This window comes from Macaca nemestrina, chromosome 16, assembly GCF_043159975.1.
Source record: "Macaca nemestrina isolate mMacNem1 chromosome 16, mMacNem.hap1, whole genome shotgun sequence".
Taxonomy (NCBI): Eukaryota; Metazoa; Chordata; class Mammalia; order Primates; family Cercopithecidae; genus Macaca; species Macaca nemestrina.
Window position 1 is genome coordinate 78707050 of NC_092140.1, and position 18107 is coordinate 78725156.

An 18107-nucleotide genomic window follows, 5' to 3' on the forward strand; every position below is an offset into this window, starting at 1 on the left:
GAAATAATTTATGGCCTCAAAATTCACTAAATAGTTCAAAAAAAGTATTAAATTGTTCTTAAGTTTTTCAGTAAAAGCCTAAAATGATCAATAGTAGCTGAGACTAAATCATGCTTCTTCCTCAAAAAAGCACTAGCCACAAAGACTCAGAAAGCAGCAAGCTAGCAATAACTTTGGACAAGATATTCAACAAACTGATGGCTGTATAGCTTTGTGGAGATGAAGAAATGTTCTTTTTCTAAATAGATACACATGAAGTCCTTAGTCTCGAAGAGTTAAACCTAAGTCTCAAAGAGTTAAACATGCAAAGATTAGTGTCCAATAGAGTAAGATTTATATAACTCTGGGCAACAAACTCTTTGCTAGGTGGAAGAGAAGATGTCTAGTAAACTATTAAATGTGCACTTAGCAGAATCTTAGAGATTCTGCCAACATTAATTCATAACCACATTCAAACATAGAATCTAGACCTTTTCCATTCAATAATCCATGTCTTTTCATTTGCATTATTAATCAGCCTTTAAGTTTTACACTCCTCCTTCTACTATTCAAGATAAACAACATTTAGAACACTGTGTACGTTTTTTTTCTTGCTTCTAATATGGATGTGGAGTCTAAAAAGGGATATAGGAAAAGCAGAAATGAAAAATTACACATTACAAAACAAGATCAGTGTTTGCTTGCTAACATACAGCAGTGATAGGTTTCAAAAAAGGCATTGTCAACAACTGTAAAGAGCTGTACGAAGCACTTTCATGCCTATTATTTTAATTCTCAGCCACCTTTCGAGCCAGACTCTCACTCCTGCGTCACAGATGAGCAATCACGGCCAGAATCCTAACAACTTGTCAAGATTTACATAGTCTCATCTTGACTTCTGTACTGTTTTTTTAAACCAATGCAATAGGGGCAGAATGTGTTGCAAAGCAGCAAACTAGAGCTATCTTAGATAAATAAATAAATAAATACACGCACGCGCGCACGATGGGCTGCATTATGGAACTTGCTATGGTCTGAATGTTTGTGTCCCCCCAAATTCATGTTGAAATCCTTACCCCCAAGGTGATAGTATTAGGAAATGGGGCCTTTGAGAGGTGTTAGGTCATCAGAGTGGAACCCCCATGAATGGGATCAGTGTCTTTATATGAGGAACCCAGAGAAATCTGTGATATAAGGTCACAGAGAGAAGACAGCTGTCTGTGAAGAAGGAGGACGTCATCAGACACTGAATCTGTAGGTGACTTGATCTTGAACTTGCCAGCTTCCAGAACTGTGAGAAATAAGCTTTTGTTGTTTGAAGTCACTCAGTCTATGGTATTTTCTTATAGGAGCCCAAATGGACTAGACAGAACTCAAGAACAGGGAAGGATAGCCAAGTCTCCCTGGAACCCACTGAGAGACCAGGCAGTCCTCTCTGCGTATCTGATTTTCTTTGTCATCTTCTCATCCACATCCTTTGCCCTGTTTTTTCCATGCCACACCAAGACCACAGTTTCCAGCATGGCACAAGAGTTCAAACGGCACATTATCCATTCAGCCCTAGAATGAATAATGAACCTGAAACCTCAGTTGGAGTTCCAAAATTCCTGGGACATGATGACTAAGCTTGGGTGAGAGGGGTACTCTCTACTCAATTGACTCTAAAGGAACTTATCAGAATACTAATGGAAATGAAGTAAAATCATGGGTATCATGTTAGATCAATGTGGCCAAATCAATGATTGCAAATGTTGTGAAGAATTATCAAAGGTTTTACTAAGATGATTATACAAAAACCTTTAAAAATTCAAATGAAACAATTATATTTAGTAAAGTGTAAGTCTGGGTCCCTAGGAGTCTGGAGGCTGCCTGCCACACTGGACTGTGATGAAGGCATATTCCTACTGCATGAAGCCAGTGAGATGTTGGGATTATTATTGCAGTTCAGCTACCCTAATACCGCATTACTACTATAATCACAGGGAAAACAAACTAATAAGCTCCTTCCAAAATGTAAAGCTTCAATAGTGGCCCATGGTCTACTGAATGAAGTCCTTAAGATGACATATACAGTCTTCCATGACCTAATCCCATGCACTTCACATTCTGAAAGTCTCACTGACTCTCCTAAATGTTTTCCAAAGAACCTACACCTGTTCTCCTTCATACTACTGATCCCAATGTATTGTAACTAGTTGGTTGCTGTCCGTCTCTTTTCCTAGATTGTGAGTCTCCACGATGGCAGTGGCTTTTTTTCTTCTTTGCAGATGTATCTTCAACATAATATCGTATGTTGGGCATATAAAAGATGCTCAATGAGCAATGTGCTCCTAAATGTTCACAGCTACCTGAAAATTCATGTAATTTTAGAGCCTGGAAAGTAGGAAAAACCAATTCTCATTTTATTGAAACATATTATCTTCTAAAATTGTTAATTCCTGAATATCCAACTCACTGGCTTAAAGCTCTGACAATATTACTGAAATGAAACGAAGAGCCATGAGTAAATAATATCCTTTTGAATTAGAATAGGTTTCTAGACCAAATCCTTTAAGAGTTTGAAGCTTTAAAAACTCTGACCTCCTAAAGTCAGAATTGACATTTTTTGTCTTAGGAATTTGAGGTGAAATGAATCATAGATATTTTAAATGGGGGTGGATTCTGAATTATTTCAGAGAGGAAGCAAACTTAGAAGTATAAGAATCATCATTATTAACTCAAAATGTTCCATTTCTGAGGCAGGCACTCTCAGAGAAGCACAGTTCTTTTATGTTCCTTGGAAACGTTAGGCTTTGATAGCCCTTCCATGAAAAATAAAAGCATTTTATATTAAACAACATCATTCAAGGTTGAGGCTTAAATGTTATTTTAATAGTATCCACAAAGAATCTGGTTTAGTTATTAAAAGGACTTATTTTTATTTAAAGAAAAATCTATGATTTTACTCATTGTATATATATATATATAAGTGAATTTTTAAAAAATAGTTTCTTCCTTTATGTGGATTCTCTTAAGATATGAAGAACCAAACTATTCTTTGGTTTTATTATATGGGAAAAACAACACGCAGTCTAGTTAAACAACTTTGTGATATTTATATTCCATTGCACAGATATGGGTTATACAAATTAGTAACACAAGTTATTTCTTAAATTCCAAACATTTTCTAAAATATTATTACAGCAGATGCCTAGGATATTAAAACATAAAGGTGGAAATCATTCTCTAAATAGTTAAATATGATACTGAAAATACTGCACATTTTAATTAGAGGAAAATTAAAATGTGTGCTCAAATGCTCTAACAAACTAGGTAGCAGGGCAACTAACAACTACAAATAAGTCACTGTGGTCCATTTTTACGTATGCATATATATGATTATTCTCTAGATAATCCGTCTTCTTGAAAATGCTAATAAAACATAAAAATCCAGATAAATGATTTAAAGAAATTGTAATTCTTCCTACTACCTAAGGTGACATGTACTATTATCTATGACTTCATACAGTTACTAATTCAAATATAAAAGACACCACACTTGGAAAGAAAAAAATTTTAAGGTAATGGTTTTAATTGAATTAATGAGATGAAAAGATAGTAAAGCCCTGTTTGCTACTTACATGAAAGAAGATTTTAAAAAATAATCACTGCACAAAATGTAAAGGGTGGGATTATGCTGTGGTATTAATTTTCCTCAATAATGTTTTTCTCGACTGTTCAAGAACAAATTAAAGTTTCCACGGCAAATTTGTTTTCAAAATGCCGAATTGCGAAACAATTGCTGGCTTCACGTTTCTGAATACCTGTTGGAGAGGGAAAAAGTTTTTTAAAATTTTGATTCTTTAGTCATAAACATTCACATATTTTTTATAGTTATTATTTAGATGTATAGAAGTATTTCACTCTATACTCCACAAAAACTTCTACAGTTTGAATCTGTTTATGCTGAAGAAAAATAATTTTTCTCCCTTTTCTGAACTATTAATATATTGACAGATCACAGCAACATTAATAATGCTACACAGATTGCTTACAAATTCATGAACTTGAAGGTATTAAAAATGTTCCGTATCTTGACTATGGTGGTGCTTGCAAGACCATGTGTATCTTTGTGGAAACTCAGAATTGCACACTAAAAAGGGTAAATTTCATGGCATGTGTAAGGCTGACTTAAAAAGAAATTATGAGCCAAGAGCATTTTTAAATGTAAGAAATCAACACAGCAGTAAAAAAGAATGAAATCATGTCCTTTGCAGCAATATGGATGCAGCTGGAGACCATTATCATAAATGAATTAACCCAGAAACAGAAAGCCAAATACCTACCTTACAATGCTCTCACTTATTAGTAGGAGGTAAACACTGGGTACTCACTGACATAAAGATGGGAACAATACATACAGGGGACTATAAGGAAGGGAGGGAGGGAGGGAGGAGGTAAGGGTTGAAAAACTACCTATTGGGGAATGCTTTTACACTGTTGGTGGGAGTGTAAATTAGTTCAACCATTGTGGAAGACAGTGTGGCGATTCCTCAAGGATCTAGAACTAGAAATACCATTTGACCTAACAATCCCGTTACTGGGCATATACCCAAAGGATTATAAATCATGCTATGATAAAGACACATACATATGTATGTTTACGGCAGCACTATTCACAATAGCAAAGACTTGGAACCAACCCAAATGTCCATCAATGATAGACTGGATTAAGAAAATGTGGCACCTATACTCCATGGAATTCTATGCAGCCATAAAAAAGGATGAGTTCATGTCCTTTGCAGGGACATGGATGAAGCTGGAAATCATTATTCTCAGCAAACTATCACAAGATCAGAAAACCAAACACCGCATGTTCTCACTCATAAGTGGGAGGTGAACAATAAGAATACATGGACACAGGGAGGGGAACATCACACACTGGGGCCTGTCGGGAGGTGGGGGCCTTGGGGAGGGATAACATTAGGAGAAATACCTAATTTGGTGACAGGTTGATGGGTGCAGCAAACCAACATGGCACCTGTATACCTATGCAACAAACCTGCATATTGTACACATGTAACCCAGAACTTGATAATAATTAAAAAAAAAAAAAAAAAGAGAAACTACCTATTGGGTACTATGCTCACTACCTGAGTGATGGATCATTTGTACCCCAAACCTCCCATCAGATAATATAATACACCCTTTGAAACAAACCTGCACATGTACCCCCTGAATCTAAAATTAAAGTTGGGGGAAAAAAAAAAAACATGCAATCAAGCTGGTTTCAGATGACTCAACAGCCAGAGATGAGAGAACAGTATTATTTAAAATGCTAGCAAAAAGCCAGGAAAGCACTTTTACTGGGTGACACAATTCCAAAGAAATCACACCACAGTGTATCTGAATGGCACTTCTTACTTTCCACAGCTGCTACATGTACTTTATTTTCACAATGAGCTTAAAAGGAAATGGGGAGATACTGTAATCCTTATATTTCAGGTGAGAAAATAAAGGTTAAATGATTTGGCAAAGCTACAACATTAGTTGTATCAATGCTCTTAATTCTTCACCCAAATTCCTTTCCAACTACCCTGACAGTGATTATTCCCAATATGATCCAAAAGGCAAACGGCCTACTTAGAATCCAGATCTCTGAAAACACAGCTGAAGACCTGGTCCCAAGAGACCCTCTGGATAATAAAAACCCTTTCAGTATGGCTGAACCACAGTGGTGAGGATGTGAAGTTGGATAGGGTGACTAACGAGATGGAAAATGAGGTACCAGCATCTCAAGGCAATGACATTTCACATTGACCTTTTCTCTCCATCTGAAAAGGGCGGACTTATAAATAGAATTAAGATAATTCTATAGAAACCTGGGAATATTATATAACGACACAATATTATCTCACTCATGGCAAGTATATTGGTAACAATGACTAGGCTTCACCTAAATCTAGTTTAACGCAATGAACTTTTCTGCCCAACACTTCAACATTTAAAAAGTATTACCTTTAATAGTTTCTCTGCGTTGCAGTTTGTAAGTTTCCTTGTCATGACACAGTCGATAAATAAAGAAACCCAGGTGATCAATGTTTTCAATGCGATCAGTAATAACCATGTGCTCATGAATCAGATACGACTGAGGCAAATAGGTTCCAGCCTACATTCAGAAAAGAATACATGAGATGACTATCTCAGAACATATACTGAGTAGACTAGAGTAACAAGACAAAATTCTTACACATTATGGTATGGAACAGGTTGCCAAACTACTACCCACCATCTGTTTGTTTGTTTTATGTTCTATGTTGTCCAGGCTGGTCTCAAATTCCTGGCCTCAAGCGAATCTCCCACCTAGGCCTCCCGAAGTCCTGGGATTACAGGCATGAGCCTCCACCCCCGGCTTATTTTTATAAGTAGAGTTTTTTTTGGAATATAGTCATGTTCATTTGTTTTACATATTGTCTATGGCAACAGAATTAAGTAGTTGGCCAGTATTTACTCTCTGGCTCTTTAGGAAAACTTAAAACATTATTTGAGAAATTGTATTTCAATTTCAAGATATAAAACATTAAAAACAAAAACCATGAGTATTCGTTCATCCTTGTAAAATTCTTAACTACAGTCTGATAAAATGAGCTCCTACAGGGCTAATTTCTCAACAGGGTATTCCAAAACACTATAAGGGCATCATTCATAAAAAATAGTCAACATTCTTATACCTTGATGTTAATAAGTAACTCCAGTAGGTTTCTGGGTGGCATAACAATGGAAGTGTTCAGAGGGATCACATAGCACTTATCCAGGTTAAGATCTAAATAGGCTGTAAGTTTCTGGGAAGAAAAAGATACAGTGTAGTCACAGTAATAGCAAAACAGGCAGCAACTGGATTTTTAAGAATAATTTGTATCATTAAAATGAATTGGCTTTAGAATGTATAAATCACTTGCATTTCAACAAATTCAGAATTTGGCTGGATAAAGTTGGAAGTGGGAATGGGAGAGGAAAAAATATTGCTACCAGTAAATAAAATGCTCATCAAGAGTGTATTTCTATAATAAATAATAATACATATTTAAATTAACTGCAAATACTTATATAATTAAGCAATTTAACTTTCTCACTTATAAGCTCAAATGCCCTCTAAGGCTATCTGTCCATTGTGCATAAAGATTAAGTTTTCTTGTATGTATCTTCAATACTACTACCATCGTTAGAACATTGGAGAAACAGTCATTTAAATGATTTTGTGTTCTATGGTTCAAATGAGAAATGCTGGTTGAGAAAGACTGTCTCATAGGATGGTTTTTAAGAATAAGTTAAACCAAACAATGTCAACATTTTGATTCCTAAGAGCTCGGTGTTAGCTTTTATTATTTACTATTTGCTTTGGATGTTTATTTCCTTGAAATAAGTAAATTTTCAAACTGGTTTCTAAACATCCATCAGATGTATCAGGCACGAAATGTTTGCAAAGCTAACTTCAGTAATATATTGGAGTGTTCAAAATGGCAAGCTTATACAGAGAGACACAAAAATCACAGGTGATACATGAACTTCTGAATCTCTGAATCCCGATTTGAAAAAACAAAAAATTATTGGGACAAAAATTGGGGAAATTTAAACACAAATATAAATTGTAAACATATTAAATACAGTAGTCTCTCTTATCTGAGGTTGTGCTTCCTGAGTTTCAGTTACCTTCAGTTAACTACAGTCCACAAATACCTAGGTAAGTACAGTATAGTAAAATATTTTGAGAAACCACCTTCACATACCTTTTATTATAGTATTTTAACTGTTTTATTAATTATTGTTAATCTATTACTGTGGCTAATTTGTAAATTAAATTTTAACGTATGTATATATGTACACTAATACGGAAAAACATAGTATATATACGGTTTGGTACTATCTGCGGTTTCAGACATCCACTGGGGGGTCTTAGCTTGTATCCCCCACAGATCTGTCCTACAAGATCATGTTAATTTTCTTAGATGTGATAATGATGTGGTTATGTAGGAGGACATCTCATTCTTGAGAGATAACAGCATAAGTACTTACATCAAATGACAGAAAAAGAGATGAAGCAAATATGACAATATCTGGAACAAAGTGGAGGATTTTGGATATTCAACTTTTCTGCATTACATAAAAATGCTCAAAAGCTGGGGGGAAATGTAGAACGAGAACTTAAAAACAGATTAACAAAATTATTGATTTTGAAAATGCTACCAAAAAACAGAGACATAAATTACCTCTTATCTAAGAAAATGTGGGAACATATAAAAAATATTAGTTTGTCAGCAAAGGAGGAACAGTCATGAGGTGGGCTTTAAGGGAAAGGAAAGACAAGATATGAGAAGGCTGGGTCACCAGGGTCTGCTTCAGACAAAGCAGAGCCCACCAAATGTTGACAGTTTATTAAACTGAACTCTAAATATAATAAACTAGCAAATATTGAAATTAAAACTACAAAAAGCATAAACTACAGAACCTGCACTCTTTCTACAATTCTGGACACTTGGCTCACCTTGTTAAAGTCATGAACAATGTTGGCAGGATCACTATCTGCAAACTCTGGAACAGGCACACTGATAAATTCAACTTCTTCTTCTTCAAAGATTTTAATATTCTCTTCAATTGTCTGGTAGAGAGCAGCTGGGGCATCTGCAGAGGGCTCATTTAAGATGACATCATCTTTGATGTACTTTATTCCACAGTAGTACACGTCATCTGGCTATAGAGTTTAAAGACTCATTTCAGCAATTCAGCATGAGACAGGTTTTTAAATAAGCATTACTTAAGCTGCCACCTCTATCTAAATAGCATTTTGCTTGCAAACTCTTGCTTTTAGATGACAAGTCAGACAGTTTAATTACAGAGTTAGCATATTCTTTAAGATCAGGTTTTGAAGCACTGTAAAAGAACAGCTTCAAAAGAAGAAAGGCAGCTGGTTTTCCCTTTACTTTTCGTGGTAGGTGAAAATAGAACATAAAAATAATCAGCTATCCAGTAACAAATAAATATAAAGAAACAACAGACCTAACTCTACTTGTAAGCAGTTTTTATAAAAGAATATATTCTAAAACTAAGTTTTTCTGAAAGAATATATTAAAAAGTTTTGATATGGTCTACTAATTAAATGACTTTTTTCTTATTAGCCAAAAAAGGGATAACTTTTCTGAAATTTCTATATGCATATAAGTAGTTCTAATTTTCCCTTTATATCACAATTCAGGGGAAAATACTGATTACAGCAAATCTTTATACTACTGTCTTACTTTTACAAAAAGAAAAAACAGTATATGGGGTCGGGTGCAGTAACTCATGCCTGTAATCCTAATACTTTGGGGGTGGAGGCCTGAGACAGATGAACTGCTTGAGCCCAGGAGTTCAAAACCAGCCTGGGCAACATGGTGAGACTGTGTCTCCACAAAAAATGAAAAAATTAGCTGGGCATGGTACCACACACCTGTAGTCCTAGCTACTACTGGGGAGGCTGAGGCAGGAGAATTGCTTGAGCCCAAGAGGTTGAGGCTGCAGTGAGCTGTGATTGCACCACCGCACTCCAGCCCGGGTGACAGAGTGAGATCCCATCTCAAAAAAAACCAAACACACAGTACATGTACACACACACACACACACACACACACACACACTCTACACACACAATAAAGACTAAGGGTATATAAAATGTGAATGCACCGGGCCAGGCGTGGTGGCTTACGCCTGTAATCCTAGCACTTTGGGAGGCCAAGGTGGGTGGATCACCTGAGGTCAGGAGTTCGAGACCAGCCCGGCCAACATAGTGAAACCCTGTCTTTACTAAAAGTACAAAAATTAGCCAGGTGTGGTGGCAGGCACTTGTAATCTCAGCTACTTGGGAGGCTGAGGCAGGAGAACTACTTGAACCCGGGAGGTGGAGGGTGCAGTGAGCCGAGATCGCGCCATTGCACTCCAGCCTGGGCAACAAGAGCGAAACTCCGTTAAAAACAAAAACAAACAAACAAAAAAAAACAGTTAATGCACCAAATGTTATCTCCGGAAAATGGAATTGCAATGATTTTTTCTATACTATATGTATTTCTTGTAAAAAAACGGTATTAAAAAAGATGACTAGTATTTTGGTAATGTCTATCAACATGTGATTGATCATCTTGAACAACACAGAAGAAAATGAGCATGAAATTGAGAACGTTTCAAAATTAGTTATTTAAATTATTTTAATAAGTCTCGTTGTCAACTTTCTCCAAATTTTGAAACAGTTGAAGTAGTCGTAAAACCTTGAAAGTAATTTCCTCTTCAAAACTCCTAAAAAAACTTCTGAATTATTGCCAAGAGAAATATATCACAAAATAGACTGTAAATTATAATTAATCAGAAGGAAAACCCTTTGTCTTAACCCACTGGGATTACTATTAATCCTATGTTATTTCAATATCACCGCTGAAGTCACCCAGTTCTTTAGTGAAACCAGTGACTGGAAAAGAAGCAGAGACATGGTCTTACTGTACTCTGGGCCCAAGGGTACAGTAGGACCAAGGGGAGTCCAAGCTGACTATCAAGTTATGGCCTATCAATATGACATTTGTGGCTGATGTATTTATTCAACTGGCAATTCATAATACTATTCCTCTCAACCCTTATTTATAGTAGGAAAATAAAGGTTAGTAAAATCACCCAATGACCTAAATAAATCCTTTAGTCAGCAACATTTCAAGTTACTCTGCTTTTAGTGACTGTGTGTGATGGGCTCAGCAAACATATCATGGAGAGATGTTTAAACACAGCTTTAAAATAGAACTACCACTCTGGCTGAAGGTCACAGATAAAAAGTACAAGCTTACAGCAAGTTGTAAACAATTTTGTAACGCACATCAGGAGAGGCAAAAAAAAAAAAAAAAAAATCAGAGACACAAAATAATTTTTCCACTTACTTGAAGTGCAAAATATTTGTACAAGTATGCTCCTCCTAGAATAACACCTGCAAGCATAAATGCCAGTCCAAAGCACATGCACCAACACCAGGCTCTTCTTTGGCCAACTGGTACCACATCATCTGGGTCCTAAAATATGAAAAAGACAGTTAAGTATCTTATCTCCAGACAGAACAACAGAAGGCTCAGGATCGGAAAAACCTCATGGATTATCATTTTAATAAATGAAGACATAAAGACCAAAGGAGTTGTGCCTCTCATCAAAATCAACCCAGGAATGATTAAATGGTAGCTCCAGGGCTCATCTTAATGGTTCTTGGACTGGGACATTGGTCTCTAGGAGAGTTGTCTACTTCTAATCTCAACACCCCACCTGCTAACCCTGACTCAAGCAATGATACACTCCATAATTTTTATTTTGCATGCACAACTTTTGGTGATATCTTCTAAAATTTAATAATTTAGAAGAGGTTATGCTACAACTTGGTCATATAATACGATGATGAGCCTTGTAAATTATAAATCCAGGGCATCTCTCTATCTGATCGTTTATGAAATTATGTGTTAGGCCTGCTACAGATGGTTTATATTTCATACCAGGTATAAAACTATTCTAAACCATCCACAAGAAAAAATTACAGGAAAATAAGGAACAGAACAAACAATGATACTAAAATTATTTAAACAATTAGAATTTCAAAAAATAGGATAAAATTCTATACATAAGAATACATAATCCTATTATCCCACTGCTCTACTCTAAACCATGGTCTGATAAAATTCTTCACTTTCTTTTAAAGATAGAAGCAGTAGAAAAAAATGAGAAAATATTCAATGATAAAAACTTACTTATAAATTCAAGAAACAAAACCAGCACAAGATTTTATAGAATTTTCATTTTTATCCACTTAAAACAATTTAGTATTAGAACATTATTTGGGGTCATGACATTCATAATTCCTAGATACTCCTCCCTCCCTGTGCCCTTATAACCTGATCCCTCTATTCTGTCACTTTAGAATTACAGCAAATTTCTGATTTGTACCCAAGTTCACGTGCAAAGAGCTAAGAAAACAAAGATACCTAAATAAGTAGTCACTCAATAAATAGTAAAGACTGCAAAAATTCATAGTATACATGAACAGCCTCTTGAAGTACATGACTCTGTCCTTTACTTGGAGAACCCAATATGGGGTAGGCTTAAGGGAGAAAGTAGACTTCACCTAAACCTATCTAATAGGATAAAAAATTAGGAAGAAAAACTATGAATGATGCACAAGAACAGGATGGGTTACTGGAACAGCCCTCCACAACCCTTTTTGGCACCAGGGACCAGTTTCGTAGAAGACAATTTTTCCACAGACAGATTGAAGGGGGTTGGGATATGGTTTTGGGGTGAAGCTGTTCCACCTCAGAAGATCATCAGGCATTAGATTCTCATAAGAAGCGCACAACCTAGATCCCTAACACGTACAGTAACGTCCCCGCTGATCTGAGAGGAGGTGGAGCTCAGGCAGCAATGCTAACTGTGCAGCCAAGTTCCTAGCCAAGACCAGTTCCGGTACCGGTCTGCGGCCTGGTGGTTGGGGACCCCTGTATTAGAACACAGATTTGGTTGAAGCAAGAATTCAGTTAGGAATGAAACCTAACATTATATGTTTTTAATTCTAAGATGAAGAACTTTAACATGATACCACTGAGAAAGGTCTAATCCCAGATGCTGAAGCAACCAACAACAATGTGATGTGATATAGTGTGTTCTTAGGTTGAGATTTCAAACATGGAATTTAACATCGAACAACAAATACTGTTTATTCTAAGAATCAGTCCATTGCTATGAGAATGTCATGGTTTCTGTAGCACATGTCAATATACTATGTATGTAAGACAATGAGTGTATTGCAAGGAATTAAAGTATGTAATAAGTCTGAAGAATTTATCAAGCCATGTAAGATATCCCAGCTGTGAAAAGAAAGTTACAAGAATTCCATGGAGTCATAAGGTATTACAAAACTTTAATGATCAAGTATACATCTTTTGCTTGAGCCCTTGTCTAAGTATCTAAGGAGGTAAGAAATTGTTCCTAACATAATTAATTTTAGGGTGGAGGGAGAGTGGGGGGAATGAAAATGACAGATGGAAATAGTTATTTCCAACATTTGGTATCAGCTGCTGAGACAGCCAAATGTGCGCACACACCCACCCCATTTGGCAGGCTTTCTCTTCCAACAGTACATAAATGAATAGCCAAACAGCACAGGCAGACATCTGTAAAAGAATATGCAGCCCCAACTGGCAAATTGATGACAAATTTCAAGGCATTGTAATATATCATTTTTAACTGTTCAACAATCATTTTGAGAATAAATTATAAATGTCTACTATGTGCCAAGAGCTGTGCTAGGCACTGGAAATAGATGCTCTGCCAAGAAAGAGACCAGTTGGATCAGTCTGGAAAATAGACAAATATACAAAAAGAAATAAATATGATACGAGCTCTAATAGGAAAATGCACAGAGAGCACGTAAGTCTCCTCAGGAAGACTTCCCAAGGGAGAAAATACTTCAGTGGAATGTTAAAGGACAAATACTCATTACCTCAGCAGAAGACAGAGTTAAAGGAAATTATATATATGGCAGAGATTTTTCAAAAATTATGGAGCTAAAATGCATGACATTTCCAAGAGCCACACATGCTTTGGCTGGACTGCCCAATATGGTGGAAAGGGGTATGAGAAATGATGGACAAGAAACTGGGGCAGGTCACAAAAGACCTTTATAAACCATGCTAGAGTTTGACTTCTCGTGTTCATTCAAAACTCACTTCTCAGCACTATTACAGTTTTTTAAAAATTCAATTTCTTAAGGAATTTCACTTACAAAACACTTCACTTATCCACAGGTCAATTTATTCAGCACCTCAATAACGTGAAACGTGGCTTAAGAATCAGGAAATAAACAAGAGTGTTTGATGAGCCAGATTATAGACCCCAAACCTATGCACCACCATCATGTACTTCATAGAAGAGCTGTTAAATCTGCAAAGTCTATCTAATCTTTTCTCTCTAAATTCCTAGTGATCACTTTTCTTTCATTAGAATAATTCACATAAAGATCCTCTCTCTACTAGGCTGTAAGATCTTTTGAGTATCCATTCATATTCATTTTGCATTACAGGCAGCTCCAAGCCAAGCTTGGGCTTGGCATTAGTTGGCACTTATATATTTGATGAGTGAATAAAACTTAGATCAATTTTCTTTCTTTTTTTTTTTTGAGACAGAGTCTCTCTCGCTCTGTTGCCCAGGCTGGAGTGCAGTGGCGCGATCTCGGCTCACTGCAAGCTCTGTCTCCTGGGTTCGCACCATTCTCCTGCCTCTGCCTCCAGAGCAGCCTGGACTACAGGCACCTGCCACCACGCCTGGCTAACTTTTTGTATTTTTAGTAGAGACAAGGTTTCACCGTGTCAGCCAGGATGGTCTCGATCTCCTGACCTCATGATTCACCCACCTCGGCTTCCCAAAGTGCTGGGATTACAGGCGTGAGCCACCATGCCTGGCCAGCTTAGATATATTTTTTAAAAAGCGTGATTATTTAATTCTTTATGATTCATAAAAGTTATATCAGCAGCCAGCATGATAATGAGGGAAGGGAGAGATGCAACATAATTCATAACGTAAAACAAACTGTGGCTATTTAGCAAGAGAGGTAGCCTAGTTCAGCATTTATTAATGCCTGCTATTTGCAATATACTGTGCTAGATCCTGTGGGAAATTCAAATGTGATTAAGACATGGCTTAAACCTTGAGCAATTTATAGTCAAGAATTAACACCATGTATGATAGATAAATGATGTTCCATAATACAATCTGAGTCATGAAGAAGGGATTAAAGTATGCTCAAGATTAAAAAGTTTTTAATCTAAGAGATTTATTAAAAATGTTTTTAGAGTGATTAAATTTTAACACTTCAAAGAGTAAGCTTTACTTAAAGAAAAAGCCACGTAAGATTTAAGAAGAAAAACCCCGTGCCTATCTCAAAATATACAGAAAACGTATTTGACAAAATTCAACTTCCATTAAAAAAAAAAATCTTTGCAAACTAGCAAAGGCTGAAATTCTTTAACATCAGTAAGGCTAACAATCAAAAGCCTATAGAAAGCCTCATTCTTAATGGTGAAACTTTATACTTCACCATACCCTTTTAATTGAGGAATACAGGAATGCCCACTAAAATTGACTGTTTCCATTGAACACTGTACTAGAGATCCTACAGCAAGTACACAAACGATAACAAGATTAGGTATTAGAAAAAAGAAAACAAAACTGTTATTATTTGTAAATAATTTGTCTATGTAGAAAATCTAAGAGTCAAATTATTCAAACTAATTAGAGGGTGGCAAGATTTTTAAATATCAATAATCAAAAATCAACTGAGTCAAACATTTGTACATGAATATTTACAGCATCATTATTTATATACTAGCCCCAAACTAGAAACAACCCAAATATCCATCAACTGATGAATGAATGAATTGTGGTATATTCATACCATGAAATAGAAAGCAACAAAAAGGAACAAAATAACACACACCATCAGGACTGAATCTCAAAAACATGCTAAGTGAAAGAAGTCTAGCACAAAAGATTACTCACTGTATGATTACATCTTTATCAAATTCTAGAAAAGGCAAAACTGTAATGACAAAAGCAGCTTACTGGCTGGGGAAGGGGAGACTGACTACAAACAGGCGTGAAGAAACTTATTAGGGTGATGGAAATGTTTCGTATCTTGACTGTTGGGGTGGATATATGACCTTATACAATTACCATAAATTCAATCAAATTGTACACATAAAATGCATGAGTTTTATTCCATGTAAATTATATTTTAATACAGAGGGCGGAAAGGAAATCAACTGAGTTCCTATCTACCAGGCAATAAAAGAATATCTAACACCAAGTGCTAGAAAAAGTGTGTAACAAAGGGAACCTGGGAACTTCCACTCGACAAAAATTTAGGTATAATTGCTTTGGAGAACAATTTGGCAGTATCTAATAAACACCAAGCTTGTCCAACCCGTGGCCCATAGGCTGCGTATGGCCCAGGACAGCTTTGAATGTGGCCCAACAGAAATTCATAAACTTTCTTAAATCATTATGATTTTTTTTTGTGATTTTTTCTCCAGCTCATCAACAATTGTTAGTGTTAGTGTATTTTATGTGTGGCTCAAAACAATTCTTCTTCCAGTGTGGCCCAGGAAAGCCAAAAGATTGGACACCCCTGACATACATTTATCTTATGACCTGGCGATTCTATTCCTAGGTATAAATCCTGGATAAACTTTTGAATATGTAAGGAAATATGTCCAAGAATATACACTACATTGTCGGCAACAACAAAAAAAATTGAAATAAATTATTATAGATTCATATAATACTGCTAAAAAGATTCAACTAGTGAACAGGCCCAGTGGCTCATGGCTATACTCTCAGCACTTTAGGAGGCAGAGGCAGGAGGATTGCTTGAGCCCAGGAGTTCGAGACCAGTCTGGGCAACATAGCAAGACCCTATCTCTATTAAAAAATAAAAATTAAAAAAAAAAAAAAAACAAATGTACTAGCACTGCTGATTTTTAGATAAGCGTAAGAAACGTAATTGCTGACCCCCCAGAAAAGGCAGGTTGCACAATATATAACACCACATATTTAAGTGTTTTGTAAGTATGTGATATTTAAGACTTTCAAAACGTACAAAATATATTTCAGGTTCTCTGTATTTTGTGTGCTTGAAATATTTCATAATTTAAAAAAAGAAAAAGAAAAACCACTAACAAGAGCTTCTTCACTGGGGTATATAACTTTACCTGGCCTAATTTAAAACAAGTCACCGAGACATTTCCTCCCTTCTACTGCAGTAAAACTGGTGCACCTTGCATGGTGCTTAAAAGGTAACAGAACTCCCACAGGTGCTGCACAATTATTATCTAATTAATCTTCCTAAACCTCAAGTTTTTTAGCCCAGTTTATAAATGAAGACACTGCAGCACACACTGGCCTATAACCACCTTGCAACAGTAGATACAGAAAGACCTGGCTTTCAGAAGCACTCTCACTCTGGCACAGTACTAATTTCTAGTTCAAATAAATCTCAGCATTAGATGATAAAATAAAATTACTTAAGAAGTTATATCTTAAACAAAATGAAGGACAAATTCTTTTCTGGTACTTCAATTAGTTAAGAATTAGGTCACCTCAATCAGTTCCCTAAGAGGCTTTAGTAAATGTGCTTCAATTATAAACTTAAATAAAAATGTATATTTTTTCATGTAATTTTAATTCTGTTCTCAAACTAACAAATCACTTCACATTCTTAGGCACCTCTATTTGAACCTTTTTTACAGGTTTACTGAAGCTTTTAAGAGACATTTTTCAAAGTGCTCAGATATAGTATTTTACATTTCTATATCAAATGCAACAACAGTGCTTTAGGAACCAGGATACTAAAGAGGAAAACATCTCTTAGGGTTAAAAATTGTATTATCAAAAAATACATATACAGAAAAGAACCAATACTATTTATTCAAAAAACATATAGAGAGAAAAAATCCAACACAATATATTCAACTCAAAATATACCGAACATTCAGAAACAGATTTAGTTACTTAGAAACATGCTGGGTAACACAGGTAAATATGGGGGTGCATAGGCCAGCTGCCCACAGATGTGTTGTTTGGCTGGCATAATGCTTTCCAAAACAGAAAAACAGCTGGGACATTAAAACAATTTAGTGATTCACACTTTTAAAAACTAGATTTCCCGGCTGGGTGCAGTGGCTCATGCCTGTAATCCCAGCACTCTGGGAGGCTGAGGTGGGCGGATCACAAGGTCAGGAGATCGAGACTATCCTGGCCAACATGGTGAAACCCCATCTCGAATAAAAATACACAAATTAGCTGGGTGTGGTGGCTTGTGCCTGTAATCCCAGCTACTCAGGAGGCTGAGGCACAAGAATCGCTTGAACCCAGGAGGTGGAGGTTGCAGTGAGCTGAGATGGCGCCACTGAACTCCAGCCTGGTGACAAAGTAAGACTCCATCTCAAACAAAATAAAAAAACTACACATTTCCCATTAATGTTCTAGTATTTTCAACTCCTCTCATCTTTTTTTCTCCCTAGTTGGAGACCAAATATACCTAGTTCTTT

At 36.1% G+C, this 18107-nt stretch overlaps 1 protein-coding gene across 1 annotated transcript in view; it reads right to left on the minus strand.

The window, feature by feature from the left end:
• Positions 1-3049: 3049 nt before the first annotated feature.
• Positions 3050-18107, minus strand: part of LOC105490691 (integral membrane protein 2B) — a 28676-nt gene continuing 13618 nt past the window's right edge. Inside the window, exons 2-6 of the mRNA XM_011756557.3 lie at positions 10908-11036; positions 8501-8707; positions 6690-6800; positions 5977-6127; positions 3050-3782 (exon numbers count right to left, since the gene is read on the minus strand). Coding sequence (XP_011754859.1) covers positions 3697-3782; positions 5977-6127; positions 6690-6800; positions 8501-8707; positions 10908-11036 — 684 coding nt within the window. The 3' untranslated portion in view covers positions 3050-3696. The remainder of the gene's footprint in view (positions 3783-5976; positions 6128-6689; positions 6801-8500; positions 8708-10907; positions 11037-18107) is intronic.